At 52.6% G+C, this 17,935-nt stretch overlaps 8 protein-coding genes across 8 annotated transcripts; 4 read left to right on the top strand and 4 right to left on the bottom strand.

The window, feature by feature from the left end:
* Positions 1 to 224: 224 nt before the first annotated feature.
* QC763_610820 (uncharacterized protein) lies at positions 225 to 2,769 on the bottom strand. The gene is made up of 2 exons (XM_062914905.1): positions 867 to 2,769; positions 225 to 798 (listed from the first exon to the last, which is right to left on the bottom strand). The coding sequence occupies exons 1-2, from the start codon at positions 1,480 to 1,482 to the stop codon at positions 314 to 316; spliced, it is 1,101 nt and encodes a 366-aa protein (XP_062763675.1). The 5' UTR covers positions 1,483 to 2,769; the 3' UTR covers positions 225 to 313.
* On the top strand, positions 2,129 to 2,614 carry QC763_0101400 (uncharacterized protein; the record flags this gene model as incomplete). Its single annotated transcript, XM_062906401.1, has 2 exons — positions 2,129 to 2,185; positions 2,483 to 2,614. 2 exons carry the CDS (start codon positions 2,129 to 2,131, stop codon positions 2,612 to 2,614), a joined length of 189 nt encoding a protein of 62 aa, XP_062763676.1.
* On the top strand, positions 2,635 to 3,054 carry ATP18 (atp18 subunit J of the mitochondrial F1F0 ATP synthase; the record flags this gene model as incomplete). The annotated part of the gene is made up of 4 exons (XM_062914904.1): positions 2,635 to 2,683; positions 2,752 to 2,781; positions 2,864 to 2,914; positions 3,002 to 3,054. The coding sequence occupies 4 exons, from the start codon at positions 2,635 to 2,637 to the stop codon at positions 3,052 to 3,054; spliced, it is 183 nt and encodes a 60-aa protein (XP_062763674.1).
* A 732-nt stretch (positions 3,055 to 3,786) lies between these two features.
* FSH3 (Family of serine hydrolases 3) lies at positions 3,787 to 5,086 on the top strand (the record flags this gene model as incomplete). The annotated part of the gene is made up of 2 exons (XM_062914903.1): positions 3,787 to 4,099; positions 4,245 to 5,086. 2 exons carry the CDS (start codon positions 3,787 to 3,789, stop codon positions 4,964 to 4,966), a joined length of 1,035 nt encoding a protein of 344 aa, XP_062763673.1. The 3' UTR covers positions 4,967 to 5,086.
* Position 5,087: 1 nt separating this feature from the next.
* On the bottom strand, positions 5,088 to 5,808 carry QC763_610790 (uncharacterized protein; the record flags this gene model as incomplete). The annotated part of the gene is made up of 2 exons (XM_062914902.1): positions 5,088 to 5,511; positions 5,573 to 5,808. 2 exons carry the CDS (start codon positions 5,806 to 5,808, stop codon positions 5,088 to 5,090), a joined length of 660 nt encoding a protein of 219 aa, XP_062763672.1.
* Positions 5,809 to 6,855: 1,047 nt separating this feature from the next.
* QC763_610780 (uncharacterized protein) lies at positions 6,856 to 9,288 on the bottom strand. Its single transcript, XM_062914901.1, has 2 exons — positions 8,652 to 9,288; positions 6,856 to 8,575 (listed from the first exon to the last, which is right to left on the bottom strand). Exons 1-2 carry the CDS (start codon positions 9,134 to 9,136, stop codon positions 7,126 to 7,128), a joined length of 1,935 nt encoding a protein of 644 aa, XP_062763671.1. The 5' UTR covers positions 9,137 to 9,288; the 3' UTR covers positions 6,856 to 7,125.
* A 1,769-nt stretch (positions 9,289 to 11,057) lies between these two features.
* Positions 11,058 to 13,609, bottom strand: QC763_610770 (uncharacterized protein). The gene is made up of 4 exons (XM_062914900.1): positions 12,931 to 13,609; positions 12,512 to 12,865; positions 11,430 to 12,446; positions 11,058 to 11,367 (listed from the first exon to the last, which is right to left on the bottom strand). The coding sequence occupies exons 1-4, from the start codon at positions 13,069 to 13,071 to the stop codon at positions 11,329 to 11,331; spliced, it is 1,551 nt and encodes a 516-aa protein (XP_062763670.1). The 5' UTR covers positions 13,072 to 13,609; the 3' UTR covers positions 11,058 to 11,328.
* Positions 13,610 to 15,564: 1,955 nt separating this feature from the next.
* SPC19 (DASH complex subunit spc19) lies at positions 15,565 to 16,131 on the top strand (the record flags this gene model as incomplete). Its single annotated transcript, XM_062914899.1, has 1 exon — positions 15,565 to 16,131. The coding sequence occupies one exon, from the start codon at positions 15,565 to 15,567 to the stop codon at positions 16,129 to 16,131; it is 567 nt and encodes a 188-aa protein (XP_062763669.1).
* Between the last annotated feature and the right edge of the window lie 1,804 nt (positions 16,132 to 17,935).

Below are 17,935 nucleotides of genomic sequence, written 5' to 3'. Positions count from 1 at the left end.
CCATACCACTGGGACTGGATGGGACAGGGGAGGAAGCTGACGAGACACTTGATGGCAGTGCAGGAATAGGGAACGTTGATCAGATGACAATGGGTGGTTGTTGTTCGCATTGGCTGGAGTTGGATCGGACGTACTACTCGAAAGGGTTCATGTGCTGTTTCAGACATTCTCACACTTGAATTACACATGGCGCAAAGCATGGGGAGTATTGGGTAGGTTCATGGTTTGGTTCGAATTGATTTATGATTAGCAAGTTCAGCATGCCTGGCTAGCTACAGGTGCGGTCAAACAAAAGACATGTCTGGATGGATGTTTAGGCCACTGGAGACCAAGGCATGGGCACCAGAATCCTGCTCTTCATTTCCTGGATCAGGGGTACCGTCTTGTGCACTGTTTCGGCCCAGCCCTCCTGGCTCCAGCTCTTCTCGCGGCGGATCTTGCGCTCCTCGAGATCAGCAAACTGCCAGAGGTGGTGCACCGTGTTGAGATCGCCAATCTGCACAAACCAGGCTCCCACACCTTCCATCACCTCGCGCCTGGCCTTAAGTCCGCGCCTCCAGTGCGTCTCCCACTCGAGAAGGTTACCGGGGTGGAGCGTGTAGGAGCGCAGCTCAAAGATGCCGCCGAGCTGTCGGGGAGGGGTCGTTGGCCAGAAAGAGAACTCTTGCATGAGAGAGGACTTTTTGCTGCGAATCAAGCCGCGGAGCTTCTTTTCAAAGGCTGGATATTCCGGGTGGCGGGAGATGGCGTTCAAGGAGGCATGATAGCCTTGATAGCGCTGATATTCCCAGATGTGTACTGTTGAGACAAAGCAGATTAGTCACCCAAACGACGGGAGCTACACAGGTATCAAAAAGAAAACATACCAAATGTCTCGCAGTCGCCAACCTCCGTTCTCCAACTGCCCACCAGATGAACCTTATTCTCCGGCATGCTGGCCATGCGGGGATACCACTTGCCCACCAGCTCGACATACTCGTCCACGTCCTTGGGCTTGACCTCGTGGAAGACAATCGAGTGCACATACTTGCCGCGCGCCAGCACCTGGCTGAAGCTGGCCTCGATCTGGGCGTCCATCTCGCGGCCCTCCTTTGTCCCGTAAATCAGGTTCGTCAGGGGGCCCGCCTTGCGAGGGGGCTCGTGCTCGGCCGCGTTGGCAGTGGTTCCTGTAGCGGTGCTCGACCCTGTGCTTAGCTTTCCAAGGCCCAAGGCCGAGGTGGAGGGGGAAGAGGAGGTTGATGTTGAAGAAGAAGAAGAAGACGAGGCAAACGCACTGGCTTCCCGCTGCTTCTGCGCCTCCGCAAGCTTTAACCGGAACTCCTTCTGCTTCTTGTTGAATACTTCCTGCTGCTCTGGCTCGATGTCCCCGAGGGAGGGGGTGCGTTTTGACGAGAGGGCGAGTGAGGTGGTAAAGGCTCTGGTGGTTGCCGGCCGGACGACAGCGCCAGCCGCGGCGCGACGAGCAAGTTGTCTAGATAGCATGATTTCGGTGGTTGTTTACTTTGCTTGTCGATCGGCCAGACTGAAGAAAACTGTCTCTCGAAGCAGCGAGTCTGATAAAAGTGTCGCTCGCCGGAACGGTCAGCCTTGACAAGTTTCAATTGCGCGCTAGAAATAGCAAACAAAGAAAATCGAGCGCCGGTGCGGTGGTTGGAATGGTTCGATATGTGGTGCCGAATGGGACGTCTCGGAGAGTTCGAAACGCAAGAGCAGCAACGAAGCAGATGTAACAGCAGAAGGCGGACGGGCAACGGTCTGCCGGGTAAGCTTGTGGCGTGGGTGCAGACAGAGCACAGCAGAGGAAGCAACCTGGAAGTGGCAGTGGCAGGCACGGCACAATCTGAGAGCGAGGAGAAGGGGAAGGGGAGGGCAAATCAAAGAGGATGGTAGTAAAGGAGGGGGAAGACGCAGGATAATTGGACAGAGAGACGGCCGGGTGCTACGGTGCGCACAGCTATTTCCCCGCACTTGAGAGCGTAAAGTAGATAGGTAAAGTTGGTGATAATTTGGTTGGTGAGGGGTTCGAGGAGAGCTTTAAGGTAAGGTGTTTTCCTTTTCAGGTGAACTGGAGGGAGGGGGAGCTTGGAGAGCTGGGAGCTGGGAGTTGGGAGCTAGGAACAGGGAACAGATGAGTACAAGTCAACAGCCAGTCCGGAAAGCAACGTCAGCTGGTCCCCTGCCTGAGGTGAGTGAGCCTGAAGTCCATCTTCATGCAGCAAATATCAGCCCAGCACCCCAGCTGGCTGTCCACTTTGGTAGTATGTCCAGGGTCCGGCGCAAGCCCGGGCCTTGATGCCCGTTTGCTTGTCTGGGGTTGGTGAGGTGCGGGGGTTATGATGTCACGCGCCTGGACTCGCCTAGCTTCACTTTGGAGTGGAGAAGCCGGAGAATCATTTCCACGGATTCCGTCCATGCCAAGGATTTAAAGTGAAGCTTGGGTCACCTCAGCTTGGACTGAACTGCTGAAAGCCTTACAATTCAGGCACCTATTCCGCCTCTCGGCAACGCTGGTTGGCAGCTTTCGGGAGCCAGAAGCAACCGTGAAAAACGCTCGTTTTCGACCACCCCGACAACCTCCATCACCAACGTCACCCGAACCCAGTCCATCTTCTAACCCAGAAGATAACCGTCACCATGTCTTGGCTCGGAGTTGCCCCCTTCAAGAAGTTCCCGACGCCCGTGTGTATGTTTGCTGTCCCAATTGAATCCCCCCATCATCGTGTGCGCTGACTGACAATTGAATGACCACAGTGCGTCCCATGGCTCCCTTCTTCGCTGCCGGTATGTCACTAACCTAACCCGACTATAACTCGACGACACCTCCCCCGGGCTACTCTTCAGTAACTAACCTCGACTCCTCCAGCCGTGGTCATTGCCTATGGCGTGAACTCGGCCCAGACTGCCATGATGAACAGTATGCCCCTCCGCCCCTCCTGTCCTCGCCGACTCCCTACGCCCACGATCCACCGAGTTCCCAAATACTAACAATACTCCCCCACAGGCGACGAGTTCAAGAACGACCCCCGCAACCCCAACGCCAAGGCTTCCCATTAAAGTAGACGACGCTGTTGACGACGGTTGTTGGAATACAAGAGACGAGAGCGATGCAGCAATTTCCTTGACCCACGATTCTTATTCCCCCTGAACGCGAGTTCCGAGGTCATTTGCGCCAGTGTATATGTATCATAGCAGGCAGCCAACATCAATTGAGCTGTGTTGGCGGTTTCGATGTGTTCCCCTTGTTTGCGCGGGAGGTTGCAGAGAGGAAGGGTGAAACGGATGGCATCTACAGCTTTCCAGTCGCTTTGCCGAGAACCAACCTGTATGACTGCTCAATTCAGAGTCTGGTGTCGATATCAGGAATTGTGAAGCCAGTTTTTCAGGTTATCAAGAGGGATCGGGGTTTGCTCAAGACTCAAATCAACAGCATTTGCCAGCTACTCACTGTTCGCAGTGGGTTATCGACATTCATCACCATTCTCCCGTTGGTATGGATGTTTTCGCTCTGGCATAGATTAAATTTCTACCCGTTGCTGGGCGCCCGCGTTGAGAGCACGTTTTGCTGCTTTAGGATACGTTGGGAATCAGTAGAGGTTACATGTCTCTGTTGCTGCTCGTAGTTGAACGATACCCCCAAGAAAATAAATAAGCCCATGTGGCATCCCTTGATCTTATCAAAAATCATGTCTGTTCAAGCCATGCCCCTGGGTGATTCGCCTCCAGTGGGCCCTATCTTATCGTGATTTTTAAACCCAAGTTCGAACCCCAACGCTGGCCGCATGTGTCATGCCGAGCCAATCCCGCTGGCCCTCCGAGAAGACTGGATGGACGCCGCCGCCGCAGTTGACAGCTTTTATTCACATGCTGTCATTTCACACCTGGAGATTTGTCGCCAGCAGGTCGCAATCTCGGATCCATTCCTTCCAAGTTGTGCGTTTCTTCAGCGCTAGTCAGAGAAGTCTCTTTTGCAGCACCACCATGGCCGAGACACAAAGCGGCACGCAGACTCCCATCTCCGGGGCTTCCACGCCAGTTCCCAGGGGCAAGGCCGTCAACAACAAGCCACCAAAGAAGGAAGTCAAAATATTGATGCTTCATGGTAAGCCTTTTTTTTGCGGACCTAGGGACTCATATATGAGCGCTTTCACTCTCGACTTGTCGTATCGGTTACCCCTCACCGCACCTCTCACTCGTACTACTTACTCTCATGTTTGACCTCAGCTCACTAACACTGGCAAAAAAAGGCTACACCCAATCTGGTCCCCTCTTTCGCGCCAAAACCCGCGCGGTGGAAAAGCTCCTCGTCAAGGCTCTGGCTCCCCGAAATCTCATCCCTTCTCTCATCTACCCCACCGCCCCCAACCGGCTGTACCCCCGCGACATCCCGGGGTATCAGCCGTCATCCGACAACGAAGGCAGAGAGGACGAGGAGATAGACTCTTGGGCTTGGTTCCGCAAAGACGAAGCTACTGGGTCGTATCGTCTTGTCCAGCAGGGAATGTTACAGCTCGCCTCCGCTATCGAAGAGACCGGCGGCGGTATCGAAGGTGTGATTGGGTTCAGTCAGGGGGGTTGTGTAGCTTCCATTCTTGCTGCCGCGTTGGAAGGGTTCAGGCAGCCGGCTGAGGAGCACAAGGAGTGGGTGGAAAGTATACGGGCCGCAAACGGCGGACAGCCGCTCAAGTTTTGGGTGTCGTACTCTGGGTTCTGGGCTGTGGACCAGGACCTGAGCGGGTGGCTTTATCAGCCAAAGGTGAAGACGCCGAGCTTGCACTATTTTGGTGGTCTGGATACAGTGGTGGATGAGAGCAGGAGTCAGGGGCTGGTGGAAAGGTCGGAGGGGGCAGTCAAGGTGGTCCATCCAGGCGGGCATTATGTGCCCGTGAGCAAAGAGTGGGTGGTGCCGCTGGCTGGATTTGTGCTACAGTCTCTAACGGAGGCCCCTCGTGAGGACGAGAAGCTGTGAGATTGTCGGTCATTCCAACATCACATCTGCACCTTGATGCACTACGCGGGATACACTAATAGATGATAGACAGAACAGAACATTTACCATATTACACTACTCGACAGTATCAATTGACCGACTAGATGTTGCGTGATCTTCCCGTTGAGGACTTGGGCGGAATCACACCCATATCAGCTCCTTGATCGGGCACACTCTCGGGTGTCTCATAGTAGGCCGCCTTGTAGCGGGAACCACCTGACCCTTGGCTCGGCAGCTCTCTCTTGTCCTCCTCATCCCGTCCCAAATTGGCCTTGGACGCCAGTCTACCTTGTTCGGAAACGTCGCCCTGGTGAGCCGGCTCGTTAGCTCTCCCGCCGAGTGCTTCCTCGGAAGGGAGCAAATCAGGCCTGTCCTTCCGGAGTGTAGCCCTTTCCAGCTCGACCGGATCCTTGCCCCACTTCCTCACTGTTGCCTCGTCAATCCCGCCCGGATTGTGCTGATAGATGTGAGCTGTCTTGTCTTCTGGACCACCTTCACCCTCATACGCCCGGCCATGCACCCAGCTGCGCATCTGGTAAGCCCCTGCTTTTCATTTTGTACTCCTCTCGGGCAACAATGGCTTACTGTCCCTTGTCGTCCACATCACCTCCTTCATCACCCGGAATGCGACGGTTGTAGCTCTTGCTGGTGACAAAGTCGTCCCCCGTCTTGACAGTCGAGCCGGAAAACATCTTGTTAGCCGACGTGTCAGTGACACCAGAGTCATCCAGTCCTCGTCTGGAGGAGCCGGTCTTGGACTGATACGTGTTCAGGTCCCGCTCAGCATCGCGGGCGATCTTGGACAAGTCGGGCTCGGACATTTCGGCTGTGACTGCTGGCTGGATGCTTTTCCTCTTTTGACCGAGGGAAAAAGTGTCCGGTGAGTTGTTTTTGTTACATGGCAAGAAGAAAAAGGGGTAACGCAGTTATAGGGAGGCATTGTGTTTGGTGACAGCTCAGTCGTGGACGTCATTGTGTTGTCACTCGGTCAGCTCTTGGCCATGACAGCTCCATCCCGGTCGCCGAGCTGACATCTTACCCCAGCTTCAATGATCGCTCTCTAGGAGCGGGACTCCCTGTCGTGGATTGGTTGTGCCGGAGAGGCTTTCCGTCGCGGGTGGCAAGGTTGATGTCACCGTGGTACCACGGTCCCGAGCGGAGCGATGAGCAAGGTGAGCGGGCATGCCAAAATAGAAATATTGAAAACTCAGTCTCGTGCTACTCTCGACAATTACCGCCTTTCTGGTTGCCTGGAGATACTTCTCATTTCACGCTCAGAAGAGGCGATGGGATGGGGCCAGAACCCCTTAGGGTAGCAAACTCAGGGGTTAGTTGGCCCAAGTTGGCTGGGCAACTGTCAGGGGCTGTCCCCTACCGTCAAGCACCAGGCACTTTCAGGTTTGCATGACATGTGCCATACCATCCCTCCCACTGAGAAAGTTGGTGCATCAGCTGAAATTGTGCTCAGATATTTCTGGGCGAAGGTCGGCTTAATTCTCATCACTGGTAACGTAGTATTTCTCGAGGACATGGCGAACCAGACACCACCATCGCACTTGCACAGCATCCCCCGTCGTCTGCGAGGCAGCTTGCATACGAGCTTATTGCTGTATCCTCCGACAGATAACCCCCTTTCACTCCGCAGCCTTCTCCTCTGATCAGCCGAACTCGGGTATCGGCCGTAGCACAGCTTTTTCGGGCCAAGCTTTCAGTGTCAGCTAACTGGTAAAGCAGTCTTCCTAGGCGAGCAGGTTACACCCGTGCAGGCCCCCCTCTGTCAAACTGCACGAGGATAAGCAACTCCCCGGTTTTGAGGAACAGAGAATGTGGGAGCGATGGTGAAGGAGTCGGAGTCGGTGCTTGTCACTGCCGTGTATCAGATAGGTGTGTGGTCCCGTGTCTCAAATTTCGCTACGTCCAAAGCTATCAGGTAAGGTATGGATACAAAGAAGGGGAAATCCAAAGCCAAATCATAGGTATCTCTTTTTGCCACTCGTTGAAGGCTTTTAACCCTCTCCGCAGCCACAGCACCCCCTCGTACTGCCTCCATGGCAAGTAAACACACCAAACTGAAACAAAACAATCCAACTTGTCATGCTGTTTTCGGGTCCCTCCTCCTCCTCCTCCTCCTCCTCCTCCTACTCCTCTTCGGGCATCACTTCCTCCATCTCCCGCTTAATCTCTTCCGCCTCCTCCTCCCTCCCATCCGCCCTCAAGCCCTCCTCCACCATCTGGGACGTCTGCCTCCAAAACAAATCTTTCTTCTCCGTCTCCAAGCTCTCCCTCCTCCACTTCCGCCCAGCTTCCAAATTCCCTTCATGATCTGCTATCCTTGCCAAGAAGTGCTTGACAATGAAGAGTAAAAACCGGTCATTGTACCCCATTTCTGTGTCCGCCCTCGTCCCCCCTTTCCCCAGCCTCGTAACCACCTTTGCGATCACATCCTTGAGCATCTTCTCCGCGTGCGCCAGCTTCTTTGGCGTAAAAAGTGGCATGTACATCTTGGCCAGTAACTCCTCCAACTCTAGCACCCGTGCAGTGGTGGCCTCCTCCCCGCGGATCTGGATCGACTCGTCCAGACTGGACGTAAAATCGGTAAGTAACCTTGAGCTTCCTCGTCCCGGGGAATCGCCGTCTTCCTCCATGAGCACTGCGTACCCGCGACGGAGGTGGATGGTGACATGGTCTTTCGGCCCGCGTGTCTCGGTAATGAGGTCGAGCCAGAGGGTCCAGGACTCGGAGACATACATTTTGAGCATGCTGAGGGCTTCTTCTTGGCTGGTTTGGGGGTGATCGTTCTTTTGCTGGCGGTGGATGGAAAACGCACGGGTCAAAGCGGCGAGATGGCATGAGATTTTGGTAAGGGGGTGCCCCGACGACAGGGTGATGTTGGCGTAGCGGGCGAGGTAGTCCATAAAGAGACTTAGTAGCTCGGGCCGGTTGGCGGTGAGGATCAGCTGGGGGACGGCAAGAAAACAGTCCCATATGATTTCAATGGGGATGCTGGCAGTGGTGGCGGTGGTGGCAGTGGTGGTGGTGGTGATCTCGGTGCCGGTCTTGTTGTCACCACAGGCTGCCGAAGAAGAGGATGCGGTGATTGTGAGAGCAGAGGCTATTCTTTCATTGACCGAGTCCAGGATTCGGATTCCTCCTGCATTCTGCCCCCGGTCAAACAAAGCTAGCGCTTGCTGAACTTGTTGAAGTATGGTTCCAGCAGGCGCGGTGGGAGGTGACGGAATCGAAGACTTCCACGGCTTGTCACCAGGGGACCAAATGTTGATCAGCGCCTTGTACGCATCGAGAGAGAATTCAACATTGCGAAAGTCGGAGTTTTGATGCAAGAGCGGCGTGTTCATCGCATTTCCAACTCTTGCCATCACAGCTTGGCTCCCAGTTGAATGGACAGTTGGAAGATCAAAGTCAAGGTGAGCTGCGGCCGTCTCACTACTGACGGTGTTGTCGGTGTCGTGTGCTCGCTTCTTCGTTGCCCTGGACTGAGCGGGCATCAAGGCGTTCTGGCTTCGTCCCTTTCTGGTGTTGTACTTTGACCACTCCCACTTGTGGAACTGGCCTTTGTACATTCTTGCTCTGCATTGTCATTGTCTCACACGTTAACTCGGCCTGCCTACTATCTTCGGTCCGAGGAGAGAGAGAGCCAGCTTACGTTGCCTTGAACCTGTGAACGCGGTGCATAATATCGATGACCTCGTTCAAAATGCGATTTTCGTCCATGTACAGCTGCCTGATGACATCCTTTTTGGCTTCCCAATCTGCAGTGCTGCTCGGGACCAACGGTTTCTCCGGCGGAGCACCTGTATTTGTTGGATTCCCTTGCATCATGTAATTCTCCGGCGGTGCAGCCGCGAACGGTTCTTGGTATGGGATGGCCGTGGAGCTTGGAATTGTTGATGGATATATTGAGCTTGGTCGAGGGGTCCCGACGTTAGCAACCATGGAGGCCGCAGCGGCGTGAAAACGCCCTCCTAGACATGGAGGCAAGAAGGCAGAGCCGTGCCTGCCATGATTCCGGAAGGGAGACGAGCGCACGATGCCCGCTCTCCGCCAGTCACGGGAGTGTCTGTATGAATAGCTGTGCTGGTAGGACGAGGGAGGAAAGGGAAAAGGGGGTTGGAACTGTATGAATGACATCGGTTAAGCCGTTGTGGCTGTTCCCACCAGATCGGAATTGGCTCTGGCTTGCGGATGCTCGTATTAGAGCCAGGGCCCATCCCCAAGCGTGGTAAGCTGCAAGTTAAGGTTTTATGTTTGTTGACACAGCGGATTGCAGTGGCACAATCACGAGTTAAAAGGGCTCTGGTGGGGAGCAGACCGGAGCTTCTCCAGGCAGACCTCCCCACACCTTCCCGGCTCCCCTCTTCTGCTTTTTCTTCATCATCATCATCATCCGTACTCCTTTGGGTCACAGGTTGCACCCGCACTGATGACGACCATAGACCACTATCTGGTCTCGATGGATGGCGTTTCACAGGGGTAACTGCAGTCTCTGTGTGTGTATCGTCTGTACTTGCCTTTCCAAGACTTGATTCCCCTCATACCTGGCCCACTAGCCGATACCCGGACAGCCTTCACGTCTTGGTGGCGCCAAGTTGCTATCTTTATCGCGGAAGACTACAGAAGATGGCCGGCAGGCAAAGATGTGATGAGTATTTCAAGAGAGCCGTGTCACCAGCCGGGGGCCAAACCGGCAAGCTCACCTACTCCCAACGACTGATGACAGTATGCGAGAGCAGAAAGAAAGGAAGGCGAGGATAGATCGGTCCGGCTTGGGAAATATGAACGACGCACAGCATCAGCCAGTGCAACCAGCCCCCAACACAGCTATGGAGTATCGTATTAGAGATCTGACTGTCTGGTAGTTCATTGGTGATGGTCGACTGGTGTCCCAGACTGCGTGTTCAGGCTCGGAGAACTGCCAAGCCGGTAGTGCGGTGACAATGACACCAGAAACCGACGTCTAATTGAGATAGAGCATTCGGGCCGGTGGTGGATGACTGATTCTCAGCGGTCAGGATGCTGTTATTATGGCTGAATGAGCTCACTTCAGTTTGACCGAAGATTTTACAGCAGCACTGCGATATCGTCCCGTCGCGGGTGCATCCAACACTGGGGGTCATGTACCTTGATGATTTTGTCAAACCGCTGATATACCATCAAAGAAACTGCAAATCTGTTACTCTCGATATCATCTACAGGATACCTGCTACAGTGTACTTAGCAAGGTGTTACAATGTTAGATGGCGGGATAAGTCGGCATCCATCTTACCCTATAGTGTTTATTAAAGACAGTCCGCAGGCGTTTAAAGATAGTTCATAGGCCTTTCAAGATAATACATAAGGAATTCTAAGGGCGCATTATCCTTTTTCTAGGGGGTGATTACTCCCATACAATAATATTCTCACCAACTATTTTCCATGATATCCACTTATTTCCATTATCACCAACATTGCAATGAATTTTTTGTCTTACATATTACAGTATATATTTGTGAAAGTGTTGTGGTTAATAGTGCCGTGGTGTTGATGCCCGATGGCCACGCGCCGATGCAAGCCTTCAACCTCACACCACCTTATCCAAGGCTTTAATTGCCAGACCTTCAACTGCCAGGCTTCTGCAAGGGCTTCAACTGCCAGGCTTTCGGCGAGGGCTTCAATTACAAAAATTCAATTGAAAGGGTGTAAGCCCTTTAAACATAATTAATAGGCCTTTAAAGATTGTCCATATGCTTTTAAATATCGTTCATATACCTTGAAACATACACAACAGGCCTTTAAAGATAGTTCATATACCTTCAAAGCTAGTTCACTTGCCTTTAAAAAAATAATATGCCTTTAATATTGCTAATAGGCGTTTAAAGATAGGTAATAAGTGTTTAAAGATAGTTCATAGGCGTTTATACATCATTAATAAGCCTTTTAACATATTAAATAGGCCTTTAAAGATAGCTACTAGGCCTATTGATTTGCATTTGGGGGTATGGGCTATGATATCATACACCTAGGTGATACTGATCTGTGGAGATTCAACACAGACAATAAGCATGGACAGAATGTTGCATTTGATATTGCGATGGTCAGATCCTCTGTCATAAAGCTGGCCCAGTATCTGTCATGTAAAATGCCCCCTTATGGAACCAATACCAATGCAGAAGCCACGGCAGATGAAAATATGTGATAGAGACTTGGCTTCCAGTTGCATCTCTATGTTTTATCTAGACACAACTTTCTTCCACATTACTCATCGCATTCAACCTCCCAAACGCCTTGTCTGTATCTAAGACAATTGATCCTCAATTCTATAGACGGCAAAACAAGGAAACGATTTAATCCTTCACTTCGGCATGTTGAACCTCGGTGGGTGTCTGCAAAAGTTAGTATCATAACCCTAATCCTAATCCAAAGCTCAGGGGTTGGGGGGGCTTACCTTTTCCGAAGCGCGATCATCAATTTTCTCGGCAGTATTCACATGGCCAACACAGATGTGGTGTCTGAACTTGCGCGCAGGCAGCTTGGCCTCAAACATCTCGTCAATCTCCTCGAGGGTGCGGCCCTTGGTCTCGGGCAAGAAGAACAGAACCCAGAGCACACCGATGATGCAGCTGGGGAACCAGATGAAGCCATACTTGGGACCCCACGCAAGAGAGGCAGGATTGATGAAATATGGCGCTGTAAAAGTTGTGAGCCAGGCGCCGAAGAAACCAACGGCCGCGGCGAGACCGAAAGTGTAGCTTCTGAGACGCTGAGAGGGGATCTCTCCGCCTGCGAGCCAGGCGTAGGTGGAGATCATGCCGTTGTAGGTCATCATGTAGACGCAGGTCAGGGCTACCAGGACGATTCCGGTGGTATTGGTTGCGCCCAAGATATGGTAGACAACAGCGATGATCAGCTGGAGGATACCGCAGATGGCCAGACCGGTGGTGAGAACGACGCGGCGTCTGCCCCAGCGGACGACGATCAAGCTGTTGAAGAAGATGGCGAGGATGCCCATGGCGGAGAGGACGTTGCTCATAGCGAACGGGTCCGAGACCTTGGACATGGCGAGGAAGTAGGCCTTGTAGGCGATGACGAACATGGAACCGGAGGCGGCTTGCAAAAGGACAGCACCAACGGCGAGACCGGTGCGTCTTCTGTCGATGGGGTTCTTGAACATGTCCATGACGCTGATGCTGCTGCTGAGATCCTTCTCCCTGTCGATGGCGGCTTTGATTTCGGCACCCTCGGCATCGACATCGGCGCCAACGGGACGCAACCACCGGAGAGCCTTGACACCCTTCTCGTAGTCGCCTTGGAGAATGAGCCAGCGGGGGGACTCGGGAATGAAGAAGAGGGCGACGGTCATGATGACAGGGATGATGTAGATCATGCCGAGGGGAATCAAGTAGGCGGACTTGTCGGGGCGCTTAGCGGTGGCCCAGTCGATGATGGTGCCGATCAGAGTGCCCTGTTCAGATTTCTGTCAGCCTTTATTTCAATAGCGATGTGTGAAGAAGAAACAAGGGTGCTCACAAAGGAAGTGAAGAATTGGAAGGCGGTCAAGAACCAACCTCTGTATCTGGCAGGACTCGATTCCTGGATATACAGCTGGCTGAAGGTCATGAAATATCCATTGGCCAACCCAATGAGGAACCGGCCAGCATAGAGCGCGCCAATGTCCTCAGTAGCCATCATGATCACGTTGCTGACGCAGCACAGAGCGCAAGCAGCCCAGAGACACTGCCTTCTGCTCACGTACGTGGCCACGATGCCTGCCGTTCCGGACGAGATGAAGGCGCCAAGGGTCATGAGACTCGATATCAATTGCTGTCTTGTCGTATCGAGGTTCCATCCGATGGCGGTGTCAGGGGCTGGATGACCGTAGATCTGGTGCCACTCTTGTCAGAGTTGTCTCACAAGGGGGGGATGAGCTGAATGGTGAGTAAACAAACCTTGAGGAAGCCAACCATGGCCTGCAGACCACCGATGAGACCAAAGTCCACGCCATACTGGAATGGCGAGAGTACAATGATACCACATGCCACGAAGCACTTCCAGTGATCCTTCCATGTTTCTTCTCCTGGAGACGGCATCTTGTTGTCGTGACTGGATCGAGGTCAGAAAGGAAGATGTCGAGAAGGTGCCAAGTAAGACTTGAAGGAGTAGAGGACGGAATGAGGCTTTCAGATAAAAGAGTCGGTAGCAATGGCTAAAAGGAAGGAAGCTGATCTATGCCACGTTTGCAGAGACAAGAGATTGAACCAAGAAAGACCCCGTGTATCTCTACAGATACCCCTGTCTTATGCCTCACTGCAGCCAGCAAGTAAAAAGAACAGAGCTAAGGATGCAGATGATAGCAGAGTTGTTGGCGGGATGGGTGGCAGGTTCGGAAGGTAAAAGTCCCATTTAATATATTTCTGTCTGCAACCCCGGATGGGCGTTGATACCCCTACCGTGAACATCAGAATCCCAAGTGCCGACCCCAACCACTGCAGTTATGGCAGAGCGGTCGGGGTCACAAGACGAGCGGCCAATGGACCGGAGCCAACTTGGCTGGACTAAATTGTAACCATGACCCTTGCCCTCGTACCCCAGCTTGGATGCTGGACAGCAGAATCTGGGGAAGAGGAGTCGTCTGTCAGTCTGTAAGTCAAACGAATGCGGAGAAGACGTGAGGGGCGGTATGCAAAAGAAGTCCAATCCATCTAGACCCCTGTCATTAAGCCATGTGCTTGGGGTATCATTATTTCGACACCAACCTTCATTGGTGGTCGGGACTTTGGAACCCCATTTCAGCCTGTTCACCCACATTGGTATTGGAAGCTAGACGTGATGAGAATGCGGGGCCAGAAATATACTTGGACAGAAGATCTGAAAGGGTACCTCCCGTAGATAATCAAAGATTGATTTCATCTGTTGAATATCTCGGCACCAGAAAGCACACAACAGCCAAGTCAGGCGTTCAGTTGGGCATGTCGTGGAAAAGACAACCAAAGAAAAAAGCAATATTCTACCCCAAGAAGGCACGTCTTCTAGTGTTAGTAGTTGACTGGACTGCTGCATGAGATAAGAGTCTAGGCTCAACCAAGGAAAGCAGAGTGGGTAATCTTCTCCGAATTCACACATCAGATGTACCTACACTTTTCCAAGCCATCCTGTGGAAGCGATAAGGCATGTATTTGATTTAGACGAATTACTCCGTATGAGAAAAGACAAAAACTCTGAACTGACATGTCGAGAAACCTGTGGCATGATACTGAGGATTTCCGACAATCCCAAGCAGTCCAAGCCGTCCAAGCTGTCCCTCCCACCTTGCCAAAATCAAATGCCGTTCTCGCCTCTTCCCAGCTGATTGATAAAAAAATCCACCTCGTTCGTCCTCGATGCCTGTCTGGGCCTGAACAACAACTGACAAACGCTGCGGGGTTGAGGCCGGTCCCTGCTAGCGCACTTCCTCCCAGCGCATTGGGTCGCTGGGGATGCTTGACTCCATTCGCAAGTTTGTGCCAAGTCTGGGGTAGCGAGAGCTAGTGTAGATAGAGAAGCGCTATCCAAGTCCGAGCTTCCCCCCCCCCCAACCGCTGCTGCCGGTTGCCGACTCGTTCGTCTTCTCCAGTTCAAGCTCAGCTCCCCGGACCCATGAAAAACGTCCGAGAATTGAACCATGTGAAGACGGGACCATCACATCAACACGCAGCGCCCGCCGTTCTGCTGGTTGCTGTCGTCGACGGTGTTCTCGTTCTCGTCAGATGGCCCATCGGAACCGATGATGGCCCATTCCCTGTTTGCAGACAGCTTGGGCCGGTCCTAGAGCAGACACATCGCTCTCTCGTATTCCGCCGGCGTGATCTCCCCTTTGGATAGCTTCTGAGCCAAAGCTAACTTTTCGCTCTCGAGCTTCGACCGTCGTGAGGATTGCGACGGGGCTGGTGCGTCTACCTTGTCCTTGGCCGGCTCCGACTTGGAAGTCTTTGGGGAATCCGAAGGGTAGAAGTGAAGAGAGGAAACGACATCCAGTGTTGGAAGCAATTCTTTGGGTTGTCTTTGCGACAACGGCAACGTTGGCGCTTTTTCGCTTCCTCTGCCTTCTCCACGGTTTCTGGCGTCTTTCGAGATGCTCGCTTGCGGCGGCCCATCTCAGTGACTATTTCTGCAACGGCTTTCTTATTGTTCGTCGCCCGCTTCGCGGCTCTCTCTGGTGACGGGTCTTTGTGTGCCATCTTGGAAAGTGGTGTTGTGCTGATCAAAGCAGAGGACTGCTAGGGTGGTGGTGATGATGGGAGAGAACAGCAACCACCAAACGGACGTTGCTCATGCAGAGAATTTATCATGCTGGCTGCCTGAACCATTCTTCCTCTGGCTTGTTTGTGGCGTTGTCATCTGAGCTGTGAACGCCAGTAAATTCGACTGACAAAGGCGCCATTGTCACGGTTGAAACAGCTGGAACGGTTCAAGGTGGACTTGGAGGAAAGCTACCAGCCAAGCGTGTGGTGGTCTGTGCATGGCCAAGAAGGTTGCCCCCACCACGCTTTGCTTAACAACACCTAACTCTCCCCAACACCATCACCAAGTAAACAAAACAAAAAATGGCCTACCAATCCTACCAGCAACGACAACCCTCCTACGCTTCGTGCGTTACCTCACTCCGAACCTCCCTCTCCTACCTTCAATCCTCCGTCTCCACCCTCGACGCTGGCATCTCCGACTTTCCCCGCCTAACATCCCTCCTCAAGACCGTCCGCCACTACGAGCTCATCCCCCAGCCCACCCTGGCCGCCGCAGAAGCCTCTCTCCGCGATGAGATCGGACCCTTCATCTCGCTGCTTCTCGACCGCGCCGAAAAGAACATTGACCGCCAAGCAAGAAGGATAGAAACGCTCAAAGCCAGAGCCGAGCTAAACGCCGGGAGGCTGTCGCACTACACTTCCGAGGGTGCCAGCTCCGCCCAGCAGGAAAGACAGAGGCGTCAGCAGGAGAGAGAGCGGGAGAAGAAGTTGAAGGCAGCACGATCGGGCAGGTTGGATGGGTCAGCGGCGCTGAGGGCCAAGGTGGTGGCGCAGAGGAAGGAAGCGCTCAAGTACAGCGTGGAGAGGTTGGAAATGGAGGTGCAGCAGAAGGAGAGGGAACTGAGGAAGAGGCTTGAGAGACATTGATTGTCATCTTTTTTTGGTGATTGGGAGGAATAAAGGCAGCAAAGGACTGCCCAACGGGACCGACTCTCGAATCTTCTGTCTTGAGAGACGGAGAGGACGTTTGACAGGCTTCCATAAGTATGTCGACTATGCTGCTACCGAGTTGGCCAGCGACATCCAGAGCTATGCCAGTTCGCGGTCTTTCTGGGCACGCCATCGACTTGGGGTAATGTTGTAAGGATATTTCAGAGCCTGGTCACGAGCAGCATAATGGAGCGCGGGTAGGAAAGACGCCTTGAACAATGGTAGCCACAAACGTGGTGCCTCGGAGGTTTTCATACGGAGGGGTTCGTACACGAGACAACTCTCTGGACTTAAGTTCGGTGCGGAAACACCAGGCGGCTAGCTGCCGTGACTGGTTTGGCTGAGCAGTCAATATTATCAGCAATTATTTAACGAGGGGGACGATGTCTGGCCAGAGACAAGAGAAGCATGGCATTATTGAGCAGAGCTAGAGAGGCTGCAAGTCCATGGATGGTGGATCAATTGCCAAAGGAGATGATGAAGCTCCGTCTTCAGTTGCGGTTTAGATTAGAAAGAAGATGATGCTTAACAGCGGAGCAGTTGGTGTCGAGAATCACTTAAACAAGCTCAAGCAGACATGTTTTGAAACGTGCCTATATACTTCTGGACTTCTAACCACCTATCTTCCACCCCTGTTCCTTTTTGCCAGCTCTTCCTCGTCCCATTCCAGAACAACCAAGCTTTGAAATACCCGGCGTTCCAAATGCCACAAGAGACCCAGTCAAACCCAAGCCAAAATATCGTACATGGAATACTCGTCGGAACAGAAACAGAACGAAACCAGTCAAGCATCACGACATAGAATTATCCGAGAAACACAAAACCCAACCACATCATTAAGGACAAAAAGCGACACACTCCCAGCTTTTGAAGCAAGTGAGGTGATGTTAAAAAAGGCTTCATCCTTTTGTTTTGCCGTTCGGTTGTCCGACTCAAGAGTGGTAGATAAAGCTTAGCGTCCAAGGGGGTACTGTTTTGGTACGAAGAAAAGAGAAAAAAAAAAAAAAAAAAAAGAAAGAAAGAAAACCAAGTGTTTTAACAAGAACAAATACCAAGTCGCGCCCAGCCCAGAAATATCATTAGAAAAAAAAAAAAGACAAGAGAGCTGGCAATGCCTAATCCCACACTTGGCACACAGACACACACACGCAGTCAGGCACGCAGAACCCGGTCCAAGAGAGAGGGAGACAAAGTGTTTCCCCACCCAAAGAGCCACTTCCTATGCTGTCTCTTTTCTCTCTCTATCCTCTTTGCTCCGCCCGCCTTGATTTTCCCCTTAATCCAAACAGATCCAAGGCGCTGAAATCAACACCAAGAGACAATGCATCATCCGTAGTCAAAGGACATGCTTTCTGTCTCCAATCTGGCAGCCAGAGTGATCTATCCATGAGCTCAGCATCTTCGAGCATCAGCGGGCGCGCCAATTTTGAGCGCCCGTTTCAACTGTCCGTCCCAGAGAATCATTGGTTTTGTTGTCCGGTTCCCAGTCGAGCGTCACCCTTTCTGCGCCAAACTCCGGACCACCGTCGAACCACCGCCGCCGCCCTCACCGAAACTCTTGCTGGGTATATAAAAAGGCCAGTGGGTCGTGTTATTTGCCGACGACCAAGCCAAAAAAAAAAAAAAAAAAAAAAAAAGAAAAGAACAGAAAAAATAATCATCCACAATGTTGTACGTGCGGGCGCCCACGGTAATTGCCGACTGTTTTCCCAATCATGCTGTGCTGGGCTGTGTGCTGTAG

Source organism: Podospora pseudopauciseta, chromosome 6, assembly GCF_035222475.1.
Source record: "Podospora pseudopauciseta strain CBS 411.78 chromosome 6, whole genome shotgun sequence".
Classification (NCBI taxonomy): Eukaryota; Fungi; Ascomycota; class Sordariomycetes; order Sordariales; family Podosporaceae; genus Podospora; species Podospora pseudopauciseta.
Note: the sequence above shows the minus strand (reverse complement) of the source record. Positions and strands in the feature narration are given on the sequence as shown.